Source organism: Pectinophora gossypiella, chromosome 24 (assembly GCF_024362695.1).
Source record: "Pectinophora gossypiella chromosome 24, ilPecGoss1.1, whole genome shotgun sequence".
NCBI classification, from domain to species: Eukaryota; Metazoa; Arthropoda; class Insecta; order Lepidoptera; family Gelechiidae; genus Pectinophora; species Pectinophora gossypiella.
The window spans coordinates 155,666-178,980 of NC_065427.1; the positions used below are offsets into that span (position 1 = coordinate 155,666).

Below are 23,315 nucleotides of genomic sequence, written 5' to 3' on the forward strand. Positions count from 1 at the left end.
TCTTGACAAGCTAGTTTTCTAAGAAAGTAGTTAAAGTGAGTTTAACTTTTATATGAGTGAAAAAGTGCAGAAAGTCCCGCTGATGCTGTTACTAAAGCTACGTAGTGGTGATATAACTCCCTTTTATTAATTTGACTATAATTTTACTAACGATGATGCCAAATTCTGTTTAATAACTTGTGTTTAAAATGGCCGGCCGGCAATGCGACTTGTAAAGATAGATGAGTACTCTTTAGGGGGCATCAATAAGTAATGCCCACAATTGAAGACGTTGTCTGTATGCATAGCTTGCAATTGTAGAAGCCTTCCTTGGCTACCGTTGTCCAAATGAGTAGCCCGCAATCGTAGAAGTATTTCCTGGCCAGGTTGCATCTAAGAGTATGGTGCACTGTTATGAGAGGCTTTCTTGGCCATGTAAGTGCTGGCGTGCACACTGTTATGAGAGGCTTTCTTGGCCACGTAAGTGCTGGCGTGCACACTGTTATGAGAGGCTTTCTTGGCCATGTAAGTGCTGGCGTGCACACTGTTATGAGAGGCTTTCTTGGCCATGTAAGTGCTGGCGTGCACACTGTTATGAGAGGCTTTCTTGGCCACGTAAGTGCTGGCGTGCACACTGTTATGAGAGGCTTTCTTGGCCATGTAAGTGCTGGCGTGCACACTGTTATGAGAGGCTTTCTTGGCCATGTAAGTGCTGGCGTGCACACTGTTATGAGAGGCTTTCTTGGCCACGTAAGTGCTGGCGTGCACACTGTTATGAGAGGCTTTCTTGGCCACCTAAGTGCTGGCGTGCACACCGTTGAAGAGGTCTTCCTTGACCACCTAAGTGCTGGCGTGCACACTGTTATAAGAGGCTTTCTTGGCCACCCAAGTGCTGGCGGGCACACTGATGAATAGGGCCTTCTTGGCCACCCAAGTGCTGGCATGCACACTAATGAATAAGTCTTACTCGGCTAACTAAGTGCTGATAAGCACACCATTGAAAGGGTCATGTATAAGAGGGCAATTAACTGACATAAAGTAATACCTAAGAGTAACTAATAAGATCACATACGCTGGTGTTCAGCCAGAGTCATTAAGAGAGATAAGCTTACATTCTGCAGGGTGATGTGTCACCAAGTAGGTGGTAGTTGTATCACCAAACAGTAGTTCATTTATGTTTCTTAAACTTACAGATGGAGAAGTAATCCGTATCCATGAGGTGAAAGGAAAGGTGTAAGGAAAGCCATATTGAGGATCTGATCACTGACATAGGAACCTATGAGTGAGTAAGAGTTACATCCTATCTACACATACTGACTGGTATTCGCGACGTCAGTCTAGTATGTGTGCATTCACATCCCTACAATAGATTCATAATTCTTTGATTATATACATAATTATAGATAGATATATATAAGTGTAAAAGAGTCGTCGCGACAAGATCTAAAACTAAATAAAATCTTTTTTCTATTTTCTATTTGACTTATTTATGAATTTTAATCAAGAAAACGTGATAATAAGTTCGACAGCAACCAGTTCAGGTCCCCGAAACAGCCCATTTCAGGCCGCGTATATATGGAAAATACTACTTCAATACGTCCCAGCCTCGTCTTTTTTTAACGTCCTCGTTATAAAAAGACGTCCTAACCTGAACTAACTAACCTAACAATAAACACCACGCGTAAATATATGTCCAGAAATGCGCTGTGAGTCGTCTGGACTGGGCGCGAAAACAACATAGAATTCGATTAGGTGCTAAGTGTCCCGCATGCTATCACCAGCTGTCACTGACATACGTATGAAGTCCCGCGGATTTTATTGGAACTAAATGACAAGTCATAATAATTATATGCGGATACTGCGACATCAGCGCCGTGCTTGCGGGACGTCCTGAAGCGCTATTACATCTTTCAAACGCGATGCGACAAAGTTTGAACCTACGCAATTTAGGAAAAATCTACCTTATTATTACTGTACTGTGATCGTTATTTGTAAAATCATACAATACATATACACAATTCTTTATACACAATATAATTATTATGACATATTGTGGACTTTTCGGTATACCTACAAAAAAGGAACAATTCAACCATACGTTGTTTTGTTATATCTCAATGGGCTCAGGCAGCGTTTTCGCCGAAAGCTCCAAGTCGGCTATATTTGTAACGATAATTATGTTTGACATTCATCATCATTTTTGAACCATTTTATACAAAAAAAATACTTGTATAAATTATAAACCCTAAAGCACGCCCATGAATCACTCTACTCATTGGTGAAAACCGTATGAAAATCCGTTCAGTAGTTTTTTAGTTAGCCGCTTGTTCACTGATGCGATTAATGCCTGTTAGAATTTTACAAAATAAAAAATACGGAAATTACGGAACGTACTTTAGTGCAAAGTAAATTATTGTATACTTAATTATAATATTATTGGTAAAAGTGATACTTTTTGAAAATTCCGTAACAAATAGACGGGTTCGCCAAATTCAATTGTAAAAAAAAATACAAAAAGTAAAAACAATTAAAACATGCAGTTGGGTTTGAACCGTGAACCTTAAGAATGGCGGCTACTGCTTTACCAAATGCGCCATTTAGAAGTTAGAAGTAGACTTCAAATTATGCATCTCTTTTAATAGCTAACCTAGTTCGCATGTGTGTGTGACAGCTTCGTGTTTGTACACAAATTGAAATGACACCAACTTTTGATGCAATGTTTCAATATGATATCTTCAGTAAATACTTCAAAATTGTAGCTTAACTTAAAGATAATGTATGTAAGATTTCGCCACCTAACATTTCACTGGGTCAGTACTCAACACTAAACGAATAAATGGAAAAAAATACGAAAACTGCAGAAGTAACGCCATCTACTGACGCAGCGTTACCTAGCTGACTGAAACACATCACCTTAAAGGTGATTCATTGTAACTATTAAACAATACATTAGTAACATTTGAGTCCTGCTTATTTCGAAAGTTTATAATGGGCGGATTCCGGCACACACCGGTGAACAGCCTGTATAAGTAACGTAGGTCCCGCTGCTGGATACAAGGCTCCTCGCAATCAACCGGAGGGGGTATAACACTCAACCGTTACTTCACTGCAGGAGTTCGAAACCTACAATAAGTCACGTTAAAAAATAACACATTATGGGCAGCTACGTGCGTATATTTCATCCCGTGCCAATAAACAGCATATTGCATCCAATGAGGATACACACAAAATTATTCATCCACAGAGCTCGGTACTATTGACTGTCATAGACTAAAATACAGTCGTCGACGACTGTTTATCATAAACTGAAATTATTGCCCAATGGACTCCATGAAATTTTAATCAGAATTTATCTAATAATCACAGTGCACAGTTTTTTTTTATTTACATATGTAAGAAAACCAGACGTAGACAATTGCAGGTAGAGTTAATAATATAAATCGACTCAGGCATTCAAATAAATCAGTCCATCACTTAAAAGGCGCCGCTTAGTAATAGGACTAGGCTATTCATCCAACAGCTAGTAATTAGTTAGTCTTAGTTAAAAAAATCGCGACAGCTCAGTTCGGAGAACGCGTGATATAAATAGTAGTGTCACGGATACCGGGTCGGGCTCTAAACCACTGAATTCGACTTTATGAGTTTTAATTTATATTTGCTTTATAGATAATTGATTTCACGTGATTTCCAGGCTTATTGATTTCCAGGATTTGATTAACCAGGCACATTTGTGGAATGCATTTGTGCGTGAAGGCTTTTCCGCTATTACATGACTTAAACATAGCTGGCGAGGAGAGGGTGTGTAATTGTGTATACTATACACCACTGTCTAATCCTTCGAGGATACAGCCGTGATACTATGTTATCTGATGTTACGTTATGTTGTTTATGTTATGTAGTTATTAGGTGTACAGGTGTGTATGGTAGTGTGGTGGCTGCCGCGTCCGCTCCGCTGCTCGCATGTCATCCGTCGCCGCGGATATAAGGAACACACTTCACATGTTGCTATCTCGTTGGACAGACGATACCCGCGTATGTGACAGGCCTAACGAGTTAGAAGTAATACGGACGGTATTAGATAATAATCATTTAGTAAGGAGAAAAAATGTTATGTCCTCTATGATGTTGCTATGTAAATTTGTACAGTTACGCATAAGCAAAATTACTATCACATTGGTGCTGATTCTAGTACACACCGTCTAATTTTATTTTCAGTCATACCCTATCATTTTCTTATCCGCCAAAAAGGAAAGGGACGGGTAATTGACAGGTAAAAAATATAAGTTTAAAAACTAAAACTCAACTATAGGAAAATCACACTTTAAAAAGTATGAAACAAGAAAATAGATAGGTATATTCCTCTGATATTCTTCCGAAGAGTGATGTTTAGAAGATAGCTGTGGTCGTATGCCGTAGTAAGCAAACTCTTAAGACAAATTGGTATATACTTTTACGACACACCTGACAGAGGGCAGCAGTAACTGTTAGTACTGTTCAGAGGTGGAGGACAGAAGTACTAATACGGCTTTGAAATATACTACTCTGGGCGCCATCCCACTCGCGTCATGTCTGGCGCGAGTACTGCATTCGGAAGGCAAGAGTTCCCTCTTACCAATGCCCTGTTTTACCCTAAAAAGTAGCATGCAAAATGCTACACCGACAAGAGCGAGGCTCTTTAGTGATGACTTTTACGACGGAAAATCCCACCACACTGACATTAACTCAGAATCGTGGTCTAAATCATCCCTCAAAGTTTTCGTTACGATGATATCACCAACACCCGGTATTTTAATCACAATCACTGTCTATAAACGTCATGTAAACGAAACGTTTTGAAGTTTCGAAAGAAATATCTTATTTGGGTTCATCGCCTTTTTCCAACTTCAGATTTCGTATCAACGTTACTTGTGGCTCTGCCTTTCTCATTAGCATTACGGTCGCATGTCCATGTAAGTGTAAGAATAAAATAAATTGATTGCCAGTAACAGTTTACAAGAACTAATTAAGTATATTATGGATACGGGCAAAAGGAAATGGCTCAGCTTGTGCTGTGATGGAGCCATGCTATGGCACTTTCCAGTGGTGGTTTTACTCTTCCTGGGATATTATGCGGAAGTAATCGGCAACGAGGGTTAGAGGAGTTTAAATAGAAATATATAACAATAAAAACAAATTTCGACATTAAAATAAAATCATAGGTACTCTTGTGCGTGTGTGTGTGTGTACGCATGTTTGTATAGTTACACGTTTAAATATAATATACGGATAAGCGAAATATAAATACGAATAATGTATCCCAGGTGACCCGAGTGGTCCGGTGGAAGGAGTGCAAACAACAAGAACGCAAAAGGTGGGCCGGCCTTTCTGCCGCAGGAAATTAAAACATAATAAATCGTGGCACGGCTCATTTCGGCTCCACTTCGTCGGTTCCATTTCCTACCCCGAATGTTTATTCTATGAATTAATTATTGTTCTCTTTTCATTCTTACCTTTTTCATCAGATATGTAAAATTGGGATTTGAATTATGATACTTAGCAGGTAGTTATATTTTGTTAAGGCTAAGATAATAGGAGTGAGTGGGGTACTCACGACGTTTGCACGCCCCCTTATGATATTTTTGTTCCACACTAATGGTTTAGGGAAACTAAACCCCTTCTAATTGATTCAATTTAGCACCAGTGTCTTCTTCTAACGTATGGGTTATGAGGTGGATAACCAACCTCATCAACCTTGGTGTCAGGGTTATTATTGAGCTCCCAAACGCCCCTGACATGGCTCATATAACGACTAGGTACTAACATCAGTAAGTGGGACCAACTGCTTAACGTACTTTCCGAAGCACGGTTCATCTTACTTTCGGACATTCAGGGATTCAAACCCGGGACATCCGGATCGTGAGCCAAACGCTCAACCAGTCGACAAAATGTCAAAACAACATAAGCCGTATCGCTGTCTATAATGGTCGAGCCAACTCTGTTAGAAACAATATAAAATACATAAACTTACGCCCATTACCTATCCCTAATGGGGTGGGCACAGCCACAAGTAATCATAACACAACTTGCAGCCAGTTTTGATACAAAGTCCTAAGTTGGATGTGATGAGTCGTACAGCAACTACAAAGGACGACCAATCGCCCGTATATAGTGGTCCATCATAGTTATGACCTTACGACACAGTTAACATACTTCTGTCGGTTTTTACGACATACCCGGGAAGATAAGCAGCTAAACGATTCTGTTTTGATCCACTCCCAGTCCAACATAATATTATACTTTTTACGAAACATCAAAACTATACATTTCTATGGGATTTGTATACAAACCACACGTATAACGAGTGACGTCATCAACAATCGCTGTCAAACGTCGTACTCTTTGTTTTGTAATTTTTAATTAAAATTAGTAAATCAGTCATAAATAGAAATGAGATTAACTTTCAATTATCTTAGACGGGCTTCTATTTTTCGATAAGCATTTTAAAATGTATCTATAACTCAGTCGTGTAGCCTATTGGGTGGGATTCATTTAAAAAGTACTGCTAAGGTATTTGAAATATGAAGACAAATCATGTTAAGAGAGGTATTAGCACGCGCCGATGCATTGTATGGGTGGATTTATTGAGGTACTCGGGTCAAGATTCGGTTCCTTCGTCGTATGTTGCTGGAATTTGTATGCTAAAACCATTAAAATAAAAGACCTAACATGATTAACGCTTTCTGCTGAAATATTTTTGATTTCATATTATGACTACCTCGGCATGCAATTTTCTTAATAAGAAGAAGCATTTCACCAGAATAGGGATAGATTATAGAATTGAGAATTGAATCACATGCGTAAGAAAAAGTTGTATTTTCGTCAAATAACTTTAAAAGTTATCATTTGTAATACCGTATCTACAAAACTCATTAATCGAAGTCAAACTAATCAAAAAACAATCAATAAAAGTATATAAACGATTTCTTTTATACCTATTTTTTTTTAAGTTTCCGATTTAATGTCGATATGAGATTCAATATAGGTACTTGAAGTTTCCGTAAGGCGGCGACTGTTTACAGCAAGTGGGGGAAGGTGAGATAATTCAATATATCCCCGGGTTTATTATTTTGACGCAAATGCCAGCCGACGGAGAGTAATTGACTTTGTCTCCGGAGCTCTGAGGAGTTGAGGCTGCTTGGGCCCTGGTGTGGCGATCATTATATTTAGTGTCAATTGTGATAATCAATTTGACTTTTAATAAAATTAAAATGTTAAAATTAAACTAAAATCTTAATCTCTTTCTTTTATTAATCTTAATTTCTGTAAAATGTTTTATTTTAAAATACTAGTTTAAATAACCAATAGTTAAGTCATGTAATTCATTATAGTTACAATGTTAATAAAATATATATCAGTCAAATTAAAAAACCTACACTAAAATACATGAAAATACACAAATATATCATCATCAGCCGTACGACGCCCACTGCTGGGCATAGGCCTTTCCCAAGGATCTCCACGACGATAGTAGTAAAATGTTATAATAGAGTATTTATATTGATTCAATAAAATATATTTTAATTTTTTATTACTCATCATCTCCCTAGCATTATCCTGTTTTGAACCCGTCCAGTTTTTATCGTTAACTATTATTACTTTGGTTTTTTAACGTGTTTTAGTGTGTAATATCACGGTTACAAGCGGGATTAGTTTTCGCAAAACCTTTTCGAGCTATCATTCTATCATCATTTTAAGATTATCAATTTGACCCGAATGTATGTACTTGGAATTAGTAATGATGTTAAAAATTAATTAAAAAATAAACTACGTCAAAAAAATTAAATAATATTTTTTTAATCCTTCTTAGGATTAAAGTTTTATTTTTTAATGGATGTGACAAAAGTTACGGCATTATACACTCAGTATTTGGGCTTCGGAAGGCAAGCGCGTCTGAGAGGCAGCCGCTGACAAGTTGCAGCAGTCGCTAAACCAATTAGAGGCCCTCACCGGCTTCAACACTGACGAGTCAGTTGGCTAGCGACTGAGACAGCTCGACCGACTTAGAAACCTAACGATGTATCTAGCAAATTAATCGCTGGAAGCGTATATGCTCGAATTCGATACGATACCATATACCAGTATAGACAAAAGGTTCTTTTCGTACAATGGTTTATGTTGATGGTGGTTTGTGTTGATGGTGATGGTGCATACAGATTAATAACTATTATTATGTAATTTTCATAAAATATCATAAATATTTTTGTTTACAGGAAGAAAATGCACCCGACACAAGACAGGAAATGTACAATAGGTAAGTAAATTAGATTTAGTAAAATTAATTAATCTAATAACGTTTATAAAACTATTATTTAACAATAAGATGAGTAACCAACGTTAGATACGAATGAACATCAGGTTAACTTATTGCTCGAAGGTGATACATTTAAAAAATATTTGTGGTGTTCCTCCATATAAATAAATAATAAAATATAATATACCAAATTTTTTTACGACATAAACGGTGTACACTTACTTATAACACCTGTCAAAACAAGTCGTAAGTAATGAGATACTTTCCAGGCTGGGATTCTCTTAAAATGCATAAATGGTTTTGTCATAAATTTAATTATCATAATCCTTTTCGCATAATGTTTTTAAGCATAATAGTACTTTCCCATAATAACATCTAAGAATACTGGTTTGTTAGTTATAACTTATTTTTGGACTAATATTTGTTGGTATAAATTTGATTCGCATATAAATAGGTATCCATAATTCTTGTTTAGAATAATAGTGTTTTGTCATAATTTTTACAAGGCATAACAGTAGGTTAGGGTGCGGCGGGGTTGGCCCTAGGGCCACCCCTACGCCGCCAGCATGTTTATCTTACACACGAAAAGTATACTGAATGATCACCAACAACATGAAATAGAGTCAAAAAATATAAAAAGTCACAATCATGAACCAAATCATCATTGGCCTTATACGTCTGTTTCAGACGATTTATGACGTCATTGCCTCAAAGAAATGCAGCCAAGGAAAAAGTAAGTTTCGGAAATGTTCAAAGTTGTGCCAAAACTTTTCTTATTCGGAGTATAGTTTTTATGCTTATAATACATACATACATAAACTCACACCCGTAATCCCTAATGGGGTGGGCAGAGCCACAAGTAATCAAGACAACTTGCAGCCACCGTTGATACGATGTCGTAAGCTGGATATGATGAACCTTATGCTTATAATAATTATGCTTATATGTCATTATTGTCATTAATTATTATGCTTATGGTAGTTATGAGTTTCAAAATTACGCTTAAAAAGTTATGACAAATTAATACTATGCGTAACTAATAATAGGACAAGTAACATTATGCCATGGTAAATTATTACATGGAAAAATATGCGTAAAAATAGAGAACCTTCCAGGCTACGTTACCCAAAAAACTATAGACGGTGTTGTACAGATTTAACGTGATGATTAATTAATTACTTATTTTCTGACCTCTCCTTCAGTCTTGTCGGTTTTCCGTTCCACTGAAGCAAGGAGGGGTAAGACAAGTGTGTGCGCCTGCGTTTTGCGCGAACGTCTGTGCACCTTAATATATCCTGCGTACCTGACAGCTTCATCGTCATCATTTTCTCATTGCTCGGGTACATCATTATTCAAAAATATAATATATATATTATAATAATTAATTGATATATTTATTTAATCACGTTGACATTCCGTAATAATTGACATTGAATGTTATCAATTTAAATAATTGTAATATTGTATATTAATTTCTTTGACATTATTTTGTTAATTATGTCGTTCATTGTAATAATTATTGTAATAATTTATGATTATCTCATTTCTTGTAAGTTTTTGCATGCCATACACTTGGTGGATCATGAGATCCTTATACATAAAATTGTGACCATCTTGTAACAACCATGTATCCAAGCAAATAAAATTATTCTATTCTATTCTATTCTAATGTAATGGCAATAGGTATGTAATAAAATAATAACTGTAGCTTGATATTATAGAATTAAGTCGGTACCGACTGTGCTCCAGAATCAAAATAATATCATCTCCCTAGCATTATCCCGTTTTTCCGAAGGTCCGCTTATCTAACCTGAAGATTTGACAGGTCCGGTTTTTTACAGAAGCGACTGCCTGTCTGACCTTCCAACCCGCGAAGGGAAAACCAACCCAATACGGGTTAGGTCACATACCTCCGAAAATGCATTTCTCGGGAATGTGGGTTTCCTCGCGATATTTTCCTTCACCACAGAGCACGTCATAATCATTTATGATCCAAACATGAATTCTAAAACAAATTCGACAATCATTGGTTTAGGCTTGTGCTGGATTCGAACCTGTGACCTCAAAGTGAGAGGCAAGCGTTCTACCAACTGGGCTACCACGGCTCAAAAATCAGAATAATAATGGGTGGAAATTGTGTTGTGCCTGGCTGTAATAACAAGAGTTATTTATACCCAAAAACAAAGATAAAATATGCATAATTCTGTTATCCATGAAATTAGAAGATTAAACGAAGGTAACTCTGTACAGCGCCATCTATATTTTTTTTCACCTTCCAGTTCTGAATTGCAATTACTAGTAATCACTGGTGATTAATAATTTCTGCCGACCCCATAAGCAGAAATTACTATTAAAAAATTGCCTCACATCGATCATATATTTACTTCTTATTATTTAATAAAAGATAATAATTGTGTCTGACATATCATAATAGTAACGAAACATGTGGTTGGTTTTTAATAATGAATTATTATTAATTTGGTTTACATTTAATTTATGTCTGTGGTTAAAACTGACAGGTAATTAAGTGAAATAAATTGGAAAGTAAATAAATTGCGGCAGATTCATGTCTTTTGTCAATAAAAATATTTTCTCAAATATACTTAAAAAATATTCAGTATTTTAAAGAACGGCCTCAACCTATGCACTTTATACAAAATTTTATATTATTTCGTTAAAAAAAATATTTTTTATTTATGATAGTATTTACATTTGAAAAATATTTGCTAGTTAAGTATTTTTTCTTAGTTTTATTGTAGTTTGTCAAACAAATAACTAAGTTCCAAACTTTTGCTAAGACAGCTTTTCATTCTCCATTCATATATTAATGGTGTCCGCAACCTAAATAAAAATAACTTTCTCAGCCATTAAATTCTAATAATAATAAAAACAGACTTACCGTCAAGCAGGAACAGCAGGCGGAAGATGAGATGACAAATCCTTTTCATCTTGATCATTTGTTCTTACTTTAAACACTTACTAAACAACTTTCTAAATCTTAACAACGACTGGACATCGACTAACTAACTATTGTCAGAAGACTTAACAACAACTAGAGGTATTTATGTCACAACAACACCAATCTTATTCTAATTTGGCAAAGACGTAAGTAGAGTGGATTGTAGCTGCGTAGCGCATGGTGTAGCAGTGCGCTTGCCGCGCGAGCGAGCGGGCGACTGGCGTAGCGCGTCGTAGCGCCGCTACGAGATTGCTCATTACGAAGCGCCGAGTTAGCGCGCGCATTCACTACATTATTCGGTTTAATAAAGTGAGCCTTGTGTATGCAGATGCGTCATATGATTTCATATATGTATAGAATTTTAGAAGCGCCTAGTGCCGCATGTAATATGTAGCGAGTTAGGAAGTACCGCGGATGTGGATGCGGGCGCGTTTGTTAGGACGCCGCCGGTGAGGAAAGTAGGACTATTTGCTTATTAATTTGAATAATGTACAAGTTTATTCTTTTTTCTTCTTCATACATCTCTTTTAAAAAATACATATATTCCCTGCAATATTATAACTGGCATTGGGTAGTATGACATCTCTATTATGAAATAGCATAGAAAAACACAATATGGAAAAGTTGTCTCAGTTTCTTTCAAACATCGCGTTTCGTATCATCAGGTAGTGTCGCGGCATTAATAGCTAGGAGTCGTGTAATCCTATGTCACTGAAAGTTGCGCGATAAATCATCGCGGAGACGCGCACTCGCGCTAATTCTCCACACGAGACACTACTTACTATTTGTTTCTATTTTAATTACTAATGAGCCCATGCCTTTTGTAAATTAGCAAAACCATACTGAGTGACTTACTAGTGTAGTGTACTTAGACTTAGAACAGTAAAGACTGGCACGAAAGAAAGTCGTTTTTGGATTCTTCTTCTTTCGCGTTTTCTCGCCCGACCTAAGCATCCCTAGTGGCAGTTATTTAATTCAATACCACTCCATTATTGCATATACACGACTTACCTACTTTTGATAAGTCAATGAAATTGAATGCCAAAAATGAAATTTAAAAATATTTGTTTGTAATTGTAAATAACTCGAGCTCAGAGCTTGACAAAAATAATTAATATAAACTAAGTATCCACACCTCACCGAGCTTTCTGTTATACCAACGTGATAATTGGTGTTAGTGAAAATAGTATACATACATAAACTCTCGCCTATTTCCCATCGGGATAAGCAAACACTATGAATTCAATTTGCTTCGATCTAGACATACTTCTTTTGCTTCCTCCATATTCATCAATCGAAAATATTTAAATAATAAAATTGAAAATTGCACTAAAGATAAATTAATAACTCATTGGTGCAAGTCCAATACCCCGCGCTCCCCGTTTGAAAATCAAGCCGGCGTAACACTTGACAGTGACTTAAAAGCAGAATACTTGATAACATTTTCGATTTCGACATTTTAATATGAATAGAGTTTGGAATAAGATCCGTATCCCTCTAGGACATTATGCGGGCGCGACTATGGTGGCGGCACCATGGGGTCCTAAATCGTCGTCACTCAAAATTCGTCTTTGGAAAGTATCTTATAATTATCTATCCTAACGTTTCAATTTAATTACGTGGCAATTTTTATCCAAATCAGTCCCCCGTAAATATATATGAAGCAGTCTCCAAGTCAGTAATACAAAATGAGCAGGTGAACCCAATTCTAACCTGTCAAAGGCGAACTTGTGCTCAAATGTGACGTTACGGCGCCTGCCGCACTCACAAAGCTGGGATTAATTTTCCATTCCATCAAAATTGTGTCGAATTTCCAACACTTTCGTAAGGACTCTCCGATACCTTGATTTAGAGATTACTGGATGTTCAAGCAATTATATAACGTTGTGGGAAGCATTATGTTTGTATCTGAACACATGAAATGATTTAACCATGTCTTATTTTGTAATAGTTACGAACCTATATTATTTTAAGTCGTGTTGTATTTTTTTTGGAGTGACTTATGGTAGATTTGCCGCAAATGGCATTAACATCTTGGTCATACAAATGGGGAGCGCTGAGGGATCTCACTCGGTGCTAAATTTAAGATAACAGGCCCAGTTAGGCGCGACCTAGACTCAGAGCGTCGCCTCCGAGGATGATATTTGAAAGAATTAATCGACCCTAATGGGATCGATAGCAATAAGCGCTGAGTCAGGGAAATCGTCGACGACGCCGGGGTGGTCGCTATCGGGGTTTTGCAGTGTTCGTGTGTAGCATTAATTTGATGTTTTTTAAACCATGCCCATCAGGTGTAATTGCGAGTTATAAGAATAAGAGAATGAAGTGCTGTGATGGAGCCAAAACTTCAAATTCAAACTCTTTGTAGCAACAGGACATTCCACATTAGTAGCAAAGTAAAGACGTCAGCGAGCGGGTGGGTCGCGTAATTAGAAATAACCTGGAGTACGATTTCCGAGCAAAAAACTCCCGGAAACCCCACTCCAATACGTCCCAGACGGTGACGAACTGCAGTAGGATTTACTGGTTAATATTAGAGATGGGCCGACGGGTACATCTCTAGTTAATATGCGTAAAATAAAATATGCTAGAAACCTTCATTCTATTCGTCAACCTCGCAAGAACTAATACAGGTTTCTGGTTTACAGATAGAGTATGTACACGTCACGTACAGACACTTATCTAGTAAATAGCATTATCACTATCGGATAATGTCGAACATGTTGCGATGGATGTATCTATGACTACCCCAATTTTCTTTTCCGATTACCGATTTACGATAACGGATTACGGCTAACGGATTCGGAACTCGGAACTCGAAACTCGAAACTCGAAACTCGAAACTCGGAACTCGGAACTCGGAACTCGGAACTCGGAACTCGGAACTCGGAACTCGGAACTCGGAACTCGGAACTCGGAACTCGGAACTCGGAACTCGGAACTCGGAACTCGGAACTCGGAACTCGGAACTCGGAACTCGGAACTCGGAACTCGGAACTCGGAACTCGGAACTCGGAACTCGGAACTCGGAACTCGGAACTCGGAACTCGGAACTCGGAACTCGGAACTCGGAACTCGGAACTCGGAACTCGGAACTCGGAACTCGGAACTCGGAACTCGGAACTCGGAACTCGGAACTCGGAACTCGGAACTCGGAACTCGGAACTCGGAACTCGGAACTCGGAACTCGGAACTCGGAACTCGGAACTCGGAACGCGGGAACACGGAACTAGAGGCAGCGCGCCGAGATAGGTATTGCACTCATTAATTGTAAGTAGTTTTTGAATTTGGTTATACAAAACCGATTAGTACCTCCATTTCAAACATTTCTACCTATCAATCTTGACTATCAATTGATCTTAGTAGGTTATAAAATTTAAACTTAGTAGGTTATAAAATTTAAATGCATCACAATGTTAAAATAAAACGGGCAAGCAAGATCATCATGAAAAGATCTTACTTGAGCTTCTCCGTGAAGCGTCGAGGCCGGCACGACATGAAGCGTTGAGGCCGGCGAGACGCGAGCGGAGGCCGCGTGACACGCTGGCGGAGGTACGGGGCTCGCTGGCGGGCACAGGCCACAAGAATGGGCACGGGCACCTCTTGCGCTGGAATAGTCGGCCCGAAGCGGGGTATATAACGTGCAAAACAAGGCAGTGCAAAAGCCTACTCGGGCGGGGGCGCGAACAAAAATATAACACACAAAACCCAAAATTACGTTAATGAAATGTGACTCGTGCAAGTGCAAAAAAATATGAAATGGCGTGCTTTTGCATTACAAACAGCAAAACTCGTTATAGACGGATATTGTAAAATTTTATACAGAATTATTAGAAAAATGTTAGAACGAAAACGTAAATTTCGTTCTAATTCTAACAAATTTACGTAAAAAAAACACTAACTGGCAAAAATTTTTGAACATTCACTGGTTGTAGTTAACAGTAAATTGCTTTGAGATTAGTCGATATAGCTAGAAGCGCAATAACTGCTAAAATACCAAAATGGAGCACGCAGTCAGTGATATAGTTCATTGGCATGACGCGCTTTTTGCCTTCCACAGTTGTAACTGCGAAATGCGCAGGTTAGAGGTTACAACGAGTGGATAGGTTAGGACAATAGGATATTAAATTCCTATTAAACTTACCTTATTTGTCCGGGGAGCGTCCTCGTGGAACCCAAGGCTGCAGATTCTTGAATTTTCATGGTCGCCAAAATGTCTGCGCTGCAGAAGCTCCGGCGTGGGTTATTGTTGCTCGTTGTTAGGTTGTAGTGTAGAGGATTGCTTCAAGGATACTTTTTTCCTAGAGGGGAATTGTTTATTGATTAGTATTGTACATTACGTTTAGGGTCGTAAGCGTACGCGATCGTTCGTTGTCGAGAGAGTAGAATAAATAGACCATGGTATTATAAAAATATGCATACACAAAAGTGACAGTAAGATCTCAAGGTTAGCCCAGCTGCCGTAAAAAATCAATTATAATATAGGTAAATAGGTAATAAAATAAACTGTAGGTATGTGAGTGAACATTGTTGGTACTGAATAACTATGTGATATTTTTGTTTGGTATCCTGCTCGATAGCTAGTAAGAAACATCGAAATATAATGAGCACAGGAGAAAATACGGCGAAGACGTCCAATAATCTCGTTTCATGTTCTGAATCTAATTGTTTCTTAATTTCTTGTTTCGTAAATTAGAATATTTAAGAAATCTGGAAAACAGAAGTCTAAGAATAAATGAAACATGAATAGAAGAATAGATATCCAGTATGGGGGAGGCCTATGCCCAGCAGTGGGCGTCGTACAGATGATAATGATGAAATAAAAAATAAAAAGAGATAAGCTTACCTGTACTGTCTGTTTTCTTTAATAAAATAATAAATAAATAAAAAATAAAATAATGTCTCAAAACACCAAATAACTAAAACCACATTTGGTATCCAGCTGGCTACCACAAGGTCTCAAATGTGGACACACTGTTGTCTGTTTATTTCTTTTTTTCATGAGCTGTAGCAGTGTAAAATTTTACCTATACAATCTGATTCTTGGTCCTTGATTAGAGCAATGTGGCCAAACTGTGGGTGGTCCCTAGTCCCTAACAGTACTCAGGACCAATAAGACAGATACAAATAACATTTTCTTAATTCTTCATTTCTTTAAGTTTTCTTTAGTTAAGTTTGTATAGTTTATGCTTCTAATAACCATGATGAGGTTAGTGATCGTGATTATTATTATTGTATTTCATCAAGTTTGGTAACTGCACACTCGTAGGACACCCTTCCTTAGTGATGACCACAAATTAGATTAAATTTTATTTATTATGAAAGGCATTTGGCAACCACAATTTAGGTAAACAGACTACCTTTAAGTGTGCGTCAAGCTAGCGGCCTCAAAAAAAAATGGGCACGAAAAAATAATTTGACCATACCAAAAAATAGTACTCTTATTGAAAAAAATAGTACCTGTTGTAAAAAAAATAGTACCATCACGGTTCTGGATTTATAGCCATGTTTTATTGCACTTGCTAGCTTGACGGTGAGCGAAATTTGGCGAGAGTTAACGACAAGGTCTTTCGCTTTGATTTAAACGCCAAAAAATAGTACCGAAATAGTACTCACCCCCTGCAAAATACCGAAATGAGTACTTCAACGGTTCCAAAGTTATAAAGGCAGTTCTTTGATCCCGCTAGCTTGACGTTTTGAAAATACCTATTATCTAGGGAACGCTTGCATACTTCAGTTTGTAACTAATGTCAATAAACTCGTATGAAATAGTACTCTCTACCATCATAATTTGGACCTGATTCTCTTTGTAGAAATATGTCAAAAAGTCATTATAACCTATGTCATACATTTATCAAGACAGGTACCGTCGCGAACAAAATTATTACACATGCTCAAGAAGAATGTTGTCAGATTTTAGTATTTTTTTCCCCATTTTTGGGTAAAAATTGGTGAAGTGCCAGGGTTGTCAGATGAAAGTAATATCATTGTTGAAACTCTTTGAGTTATTCTACAAATACTGCAAATTGTTTATTAACAAACACTTCGATCCGTAACAAATTGAACATGAAGGTATAAATTATAAAATAAAACAGTAGATTAACAATGTATTATGATGTATTAAAATCACAGATTGTTTTCAATAAGAACTAGACCCATGCAGCCATTTTCTATTAAAATTATTGCATATGGGTGCATGCAATAGCAATTTTTTGTAATAGCAACACTCTGAAGTGCAAAGAAATGGTAGGGTAGACCTCCAAAATGGCAATACTGGCGATGGCAATACTTACGAATAAATTGTGAGGTTATGTAATTGTCTACGTGACTGTATCAACAACAAATGTATGGCATAGGTTATGATGATTTTTTAACATATTTCTACAAAGAGAATCGGATCAAAATTATGATGGTAGGAAGTACTATTTCATACGAGTTTATTGACATTAGTTACATACTGAAGTATGCAAGCGTTCCCCAGATAATAGGTATTTTCAAAACGTCAAGCCAGCGGGATCAAAGAACTGCCTTTATAACTTTGGAACCGTTGAATTACTCATTTCGGTATTTTGCAGGGGGTGAGTACTATTTCGGTACTATTTTTTGGCGTTTAAATCAAAGCGAAAGACCTTGTCGTTAACTCTCGCCAAATTTCGCTCACCGTCAAGCTAGCAAGTGCAATAAAACATGGCTATAAATCCAGAACCGTGATGGTACTAATTTTTTTACAACAGGTACTATTTTTTTCAATAAGAGTACTATTTTTTGGTATGGTCAAATTATTTTTTCGTGCCCATTTTTTTTTTGAGGCCGCTAGCTTGACGCACACACCTTTAAAGGTCTGATGAAGGTCAAATAATCACATGATTATTGCTAAAATGAGCACTATCCGGCTGAATTGTGAGCTAATAATAGCTAATTAGGAAAAAATCTCAAAATGGTTTTAGAATTAGCATAACTTTTTTCCTTTACATACTGAATTGTATCAATGTTGTGAATAAGAGATAGATAGGTACATGTCTCTTATTTGGATCTCCATCAAAGGAAGGAATCTTCAAATGTGGCAACTTGACAGTGTTGCCATGAGAGTTTGTCTGAGAAGTATTATTAATCTTTGATCCATGCTTTGGAAGGCATGTTAAGCCGTTGGTCCCGGTTACTATTTACTGATGTAAGTGAGTAATTGTTACATGAGCCATGTCAGGGGTCTTTGGCGGCTCAATCATAACCCTGACACCAGGGTTCATGAGGCTGGTAGGTATTCCACCTCAGAACCCACACGATAGGAAGAAGTCTTTGATGACCTTTCAAGTTTTAATTTCTTGTCACCCTCTGGTTGATTGAGGGGTGGCCTGTGCCCAGCAGTGGGACATATATAGCCTGTTTATGTATGTTTATGTCTTTCATTTAATTGAATAGGTATCCTGATTGCAGTCTAATTTTAAATTTTGTATACAAAGTGCACTTTAAGTTACCTACTTGGAAATTATTTATATGTATAAGTTTATGTAAAATCGAATGAATAAATACAACCTAGAGCGCGCTGCACAATCTCATTAGATGCAGGAGCGCGATGTCTCTTATCAGCTTAACATTGTTGGAAAACGCGTCGTAGTGTCAGGCCTCAAATGTCGAGTTCCTGCCGTCTTCTCTAGGAGTAAAGCTGAAATTAGAAGCAAGATGTTGTTGAAGACTTATAATGACTATTTTTGTAGAATAGGGAACTTTGTTAAAAATATGACGTAGGTACCTAATATATGTACTAAAAACGACACTATGACTTGACACAAACAAATTTGCAATTGAATAATTTACGTATGAAATTAAGTTAAAAAGATGTATTTACGTATAAGATGAATGTTAATGAAATCAATAGTTATTTTTTTAAGGATGACGAATTTGAAAATGTCGCCGAACACAAGTTTCAACACGAATTATCAACAAAATTAGAACATAGGTAATCGAAGCAATAAGAATTATAAAATAGATAGGAAAGGACGTTACCTGCCTCGGATTGTTTCACCGCAGACTTCTAAATCTTCAAGGGATAGAGTAATCGCCTTCCAACGATGTACTTCTATCATATTCGGGGTCAGTGGTCACCAGAAATGTTATAGCCAATCTGCTCCATGGGATTCTTCAGGTACCCACTTTTCAATTAAAGATGCTTCTGTTTCAATTAAAAGATGTATTCTTTATTTTTAAACAACGTTTGTAACATAAAAGAAGTCCAATAAAAAAAAACTAATAAAAAGTTACATACAACAAAGATGCGTCAGTCGATGCTCGAAGTTTTTTTTCCCGGAGAATACTGAATAAGGCAAAGGGAACTATGCCCATACAGCCAAGTCTTATGTATTTTTTTTTTGACGATGATTAATGAAATGATGAAAGCTGATGACGATTAATGATGAAACCTAAGCTCCTACCCTCCAGAGCAGACTCCTCCTCCGAACCTCGAACGAATTAACACAAATATCCACATAACTTTCAAGTTATGAAGCGGCTTCTTGCCAGTCAAAAATTTTCGCTTCGAACACTTTGTTTATTGAATATTCCGATATAATAATATTGTCCCGCATGTTTTAATTATTTAGATTATTTATTCAATGAAAAAAGGAAGTTCCCGCCAATTGTTTTTTATCTGTCAAAATCAAATGACAGCTATAGCCGCGTGCTCGCCACAGACTAACCGCAGACGGCACGCTCGTTTCATTGAGCGCTAACACTTATAGTTTTTATTTAACGTGGCTTATTGTAAATTTTTTGTTTGCCGCATCGCATTGGCGGGACAAATGGGGAGCGCTGACAACTTTTATCCGTTAGAGAGAGCGAAACACTTCCCGGCCCTCAGTAACACTCTTCACTTCACACAACAACAAAGGTGATAAATCCCTATACTTACTCCATTCAATTTCTTCACGCTAATGAAATACAGTAGTATAAACTTGCATAACCCTCGCAGGCTGTCAGTGAGGAAGTTTGGGATTCATTGTACTGGTAAATGTTCCCGTATTTCCGCGGCAAATATTTTGTGTGCTCTTTGTTGTAATTTTATCATGTTTAATTATTTTTGACGTACCTACGCCACTTCAGGATCGAAGTAAAAGGAATTCCATAGTCTGTTTATCCCTGTAGGAGATAGAAGTTCATGTATTTGAGTTGTGATATGTTTGCGAGTTAAATTATATAATATATTATGTAATAGATAACCTCCTTCTTTTTTGAAGTCGGTTAAACATATTAGAAAGGAGCGAATAGATACCATTATTTAAAAAAATAATATGTTTTAGAAATGCCATGTTAGTCAATAGTCACATCAAGAATTCATTACCGTAATCCTTATGGAGGTAGGCAGAATCACAAGTCATTAGTAACTACTTAGTACCCATTCTTGGTGAGTATTGGCATTCTAAGATAACTTTGTCATCGTCTATAATTTAGCCAATAACAATAAACAGGGTACTTAGTCGCTCAATCAACGTTCATAACAGGTCTTTTTATTATTTAACTTTTATTTTGAAAATCGAATCTATTATTAGTTTTACACATAAAGAGGTTTCCAGAAAGTGTTAGGGACACATAAAACTACCTACATGTTTTATAAGTAATGTTGTTATTACTTCATACGGCTTCCAAGTAGAATGTGTAGTGTCAAATTAGTGTTACATCCATAAACCACAACCACATAAACACCGTGAACATACGACATTATGTACGTAGGTATATAGGTATGGCATGTTCGCAATATTTCAGTATATTTTAATATCGGCTTCCCGACCACGTATCGCGACGCGAGTAGTTGTTTTGAAGCTTTGCAAGTATTAAGCGGCGTCTGCAAACAACTTGCTCGGCGAGTTTCATGTTGCGGAAAACAAAAATTCCAAAACAAAATTCAATTTTCGAACAACGAACAACATTTCAAGGTTGTTTTTGTTCGGCCATTTTCATAGAATTACTTACTTACTTACATTATTATTGTGCTGCGCTAGACATGTTCTGTGCGAGACAATAAGATGTTTGTAATTTGTATGTGCTTTGTTTGTTTGATGTGTCAGACACCTCGTATCAGAAAATATAATTAAAAGATTACTCAACAACAGGCAGGTAACAAAGCTTTGTTATCTGTGCTTTGAAGGGATAAGCAGAGGTGTCATAGATGTAATAAAAAGTTACACATATAGCCTATTATACGTCCCACTGTTGAGCACTACATACCTACCTCCTCTCAATCCATCGCAAGTGCATGGTACACAGTTCGACATTTTGTAAATGAATCTCATTAGAAAAATTGTTTCCTTTCCTACTGTGAAATTCACTGGTATTTGACTTGTTAAGTAGTGGTCCCAAGGTTGCACTCTCGCACTTGTCACTTTTATTATGAAAAGTAAGTAGTTAGTGCAATAAAAGTTTATTTTACTCTAGAGGACTCTTACTTAGATATGTTTGTATATTCTATGAACATTTTAATTTGTTAAGTATTTGACCCCATCCAGTAGGTACTGTGATCGTGAATACAGCGTCGTTAAATCGGTGGTTTCCTGTCATTGTCAAACGCAATGCAATTTAACACAGTACTTATATGAATCGCATAGCGCATTATTATGAAAGACAGTTGCTAGCTGGCTTGACCATTACAGACGGCGATACGGCTCACGTTGGTCGTACGTACCTATCGCGTTGGTCTAGCATAAAGCTCAGTGAGGTGTAGGTACTTAATTCATCTTGCAATGGATGTACCTTTGACTACCCCAATAGGGATATAGTCATGAGCTTATCTCATCCTCACTTGGCTGGGACCCCATTAATGTCGTGACTCACACCGCGACTTATGCTGAGTGAGATCCATTTATTGAGGACGTCTAAACTCAAACTCAGCCCATCGCCGGGCACAACCATGGTTATTTAAACCAGCATCATTGTTTTTTTTTTTAAACTTACTTACATCAAATATTAGGTAATATGTCACTATTCTGTCAGATGTTTTTGTATTATTACTGTGTCTAAGTCCTATTATAATAATGCGGATAAAAACTGCTTTCGCAAAGGGCTATAGTTATAACCAGAACAAAATGTTTGTTTACTCTAATAGTATGGGAACTGTCAAAATTTACGAACACTCAACAGTGCTGCCGCCTACATCTGAGCTTCATATTTTTTATTCTCATTAATTTAAGTATTTCTATTATTTTTGTGTCCTGATAACTCGTAACTATAGCCACCTCGGGAGATAAGTATGAGGGTACGAGTCTATATCGGTCTATATACCTACCTATACACGTAATAATAAGCAGGTGCTTTTTAATACCGGTTACTCATATAAAAATCAGTGTAAACGTATTATGAGACGTTTATAGCGCGTTGATCCGCGTCGTGAATACATTGCGGCGCGTGCTCGTACGTTACATTTTTATAGCTGTTATACTAGCTCCTTCTACGGGTCTTACTGTATCATTTCCCTTTTTAGTAATATTCTATTTCTTCTCTCGTATGGGTTGTGAAATCAATGATTTGACCTCATCAACCCTGGTGTCAGTGTTACTTTGATTGAACCGCCATTTGCCCTGACATGGTTCATGTAAGCATTAGTATATATTTATTTAGGTAAGTAGTGCATTTCTTCGTGGCAATGACGTCATAAATCGTTTGAAACAGATAAGACCAATGATGATTTAGGTAAATAGTAGCCGGAACCGATTGGGTCCAACACAAGTTCGTAATCGCGAAAAATAAGGCTAAAAATGTCGTGATATATTTGGATTGCATCGATTTATAAATAAATTTGTTTTTTCTACACTTTGAAGAGACCGCAGACATACCTAAGTATTACAATGTCATGTTAATTTCAACTTGATACTTCCACGCGTTTCCGAGATAAAGGTCATCCATGACAGACAGACGCACGTTTCCTTTCTAATTTTGGACTAAATTCGATATTGCAGCTTTATCTGAAGCCAGCAAGTTGAATCCGCGGAAGTAGACTACATACTTGCTAATTACACGCGTTTTATGGCTCACCCGCTGAAAAACTTGCGCTCGTAAACCATTACTTAGTAAGTGTAGGTACACTCGACGGCTCATCCCGAG

The 23,315-nt window shown here is 37.1% G+C and overlaps 1 protein-coding gene across 3 annotated transcripts in view; it reads right to left on the reverse strand.

The window, feature by feature from the left end:
• Positions 1-242: 242 nt before the first annotated feature.
• The window catches only part of LOC126377775 (proteoglycan 4-like), a 51,904-nt gene continuing 28,831 nt past the window's right edge, over positions 243-23,315 (reverse strand). For 2 of the 3 annotated variants that reach the window (XM_050025597.1, XM_050025598.1), the window contains exon 3: positions 373-774. In XM_050025597.1, coding sequence (XP_049881554.1) covers positions 373-774 — 402 coding nt within the window. Of the gene's footprint in view, positions 775-23,315 lie in introns of all 3 variants that reach the window. The other variant, XM_050025596.1, reaches the window with a different exon arrangement.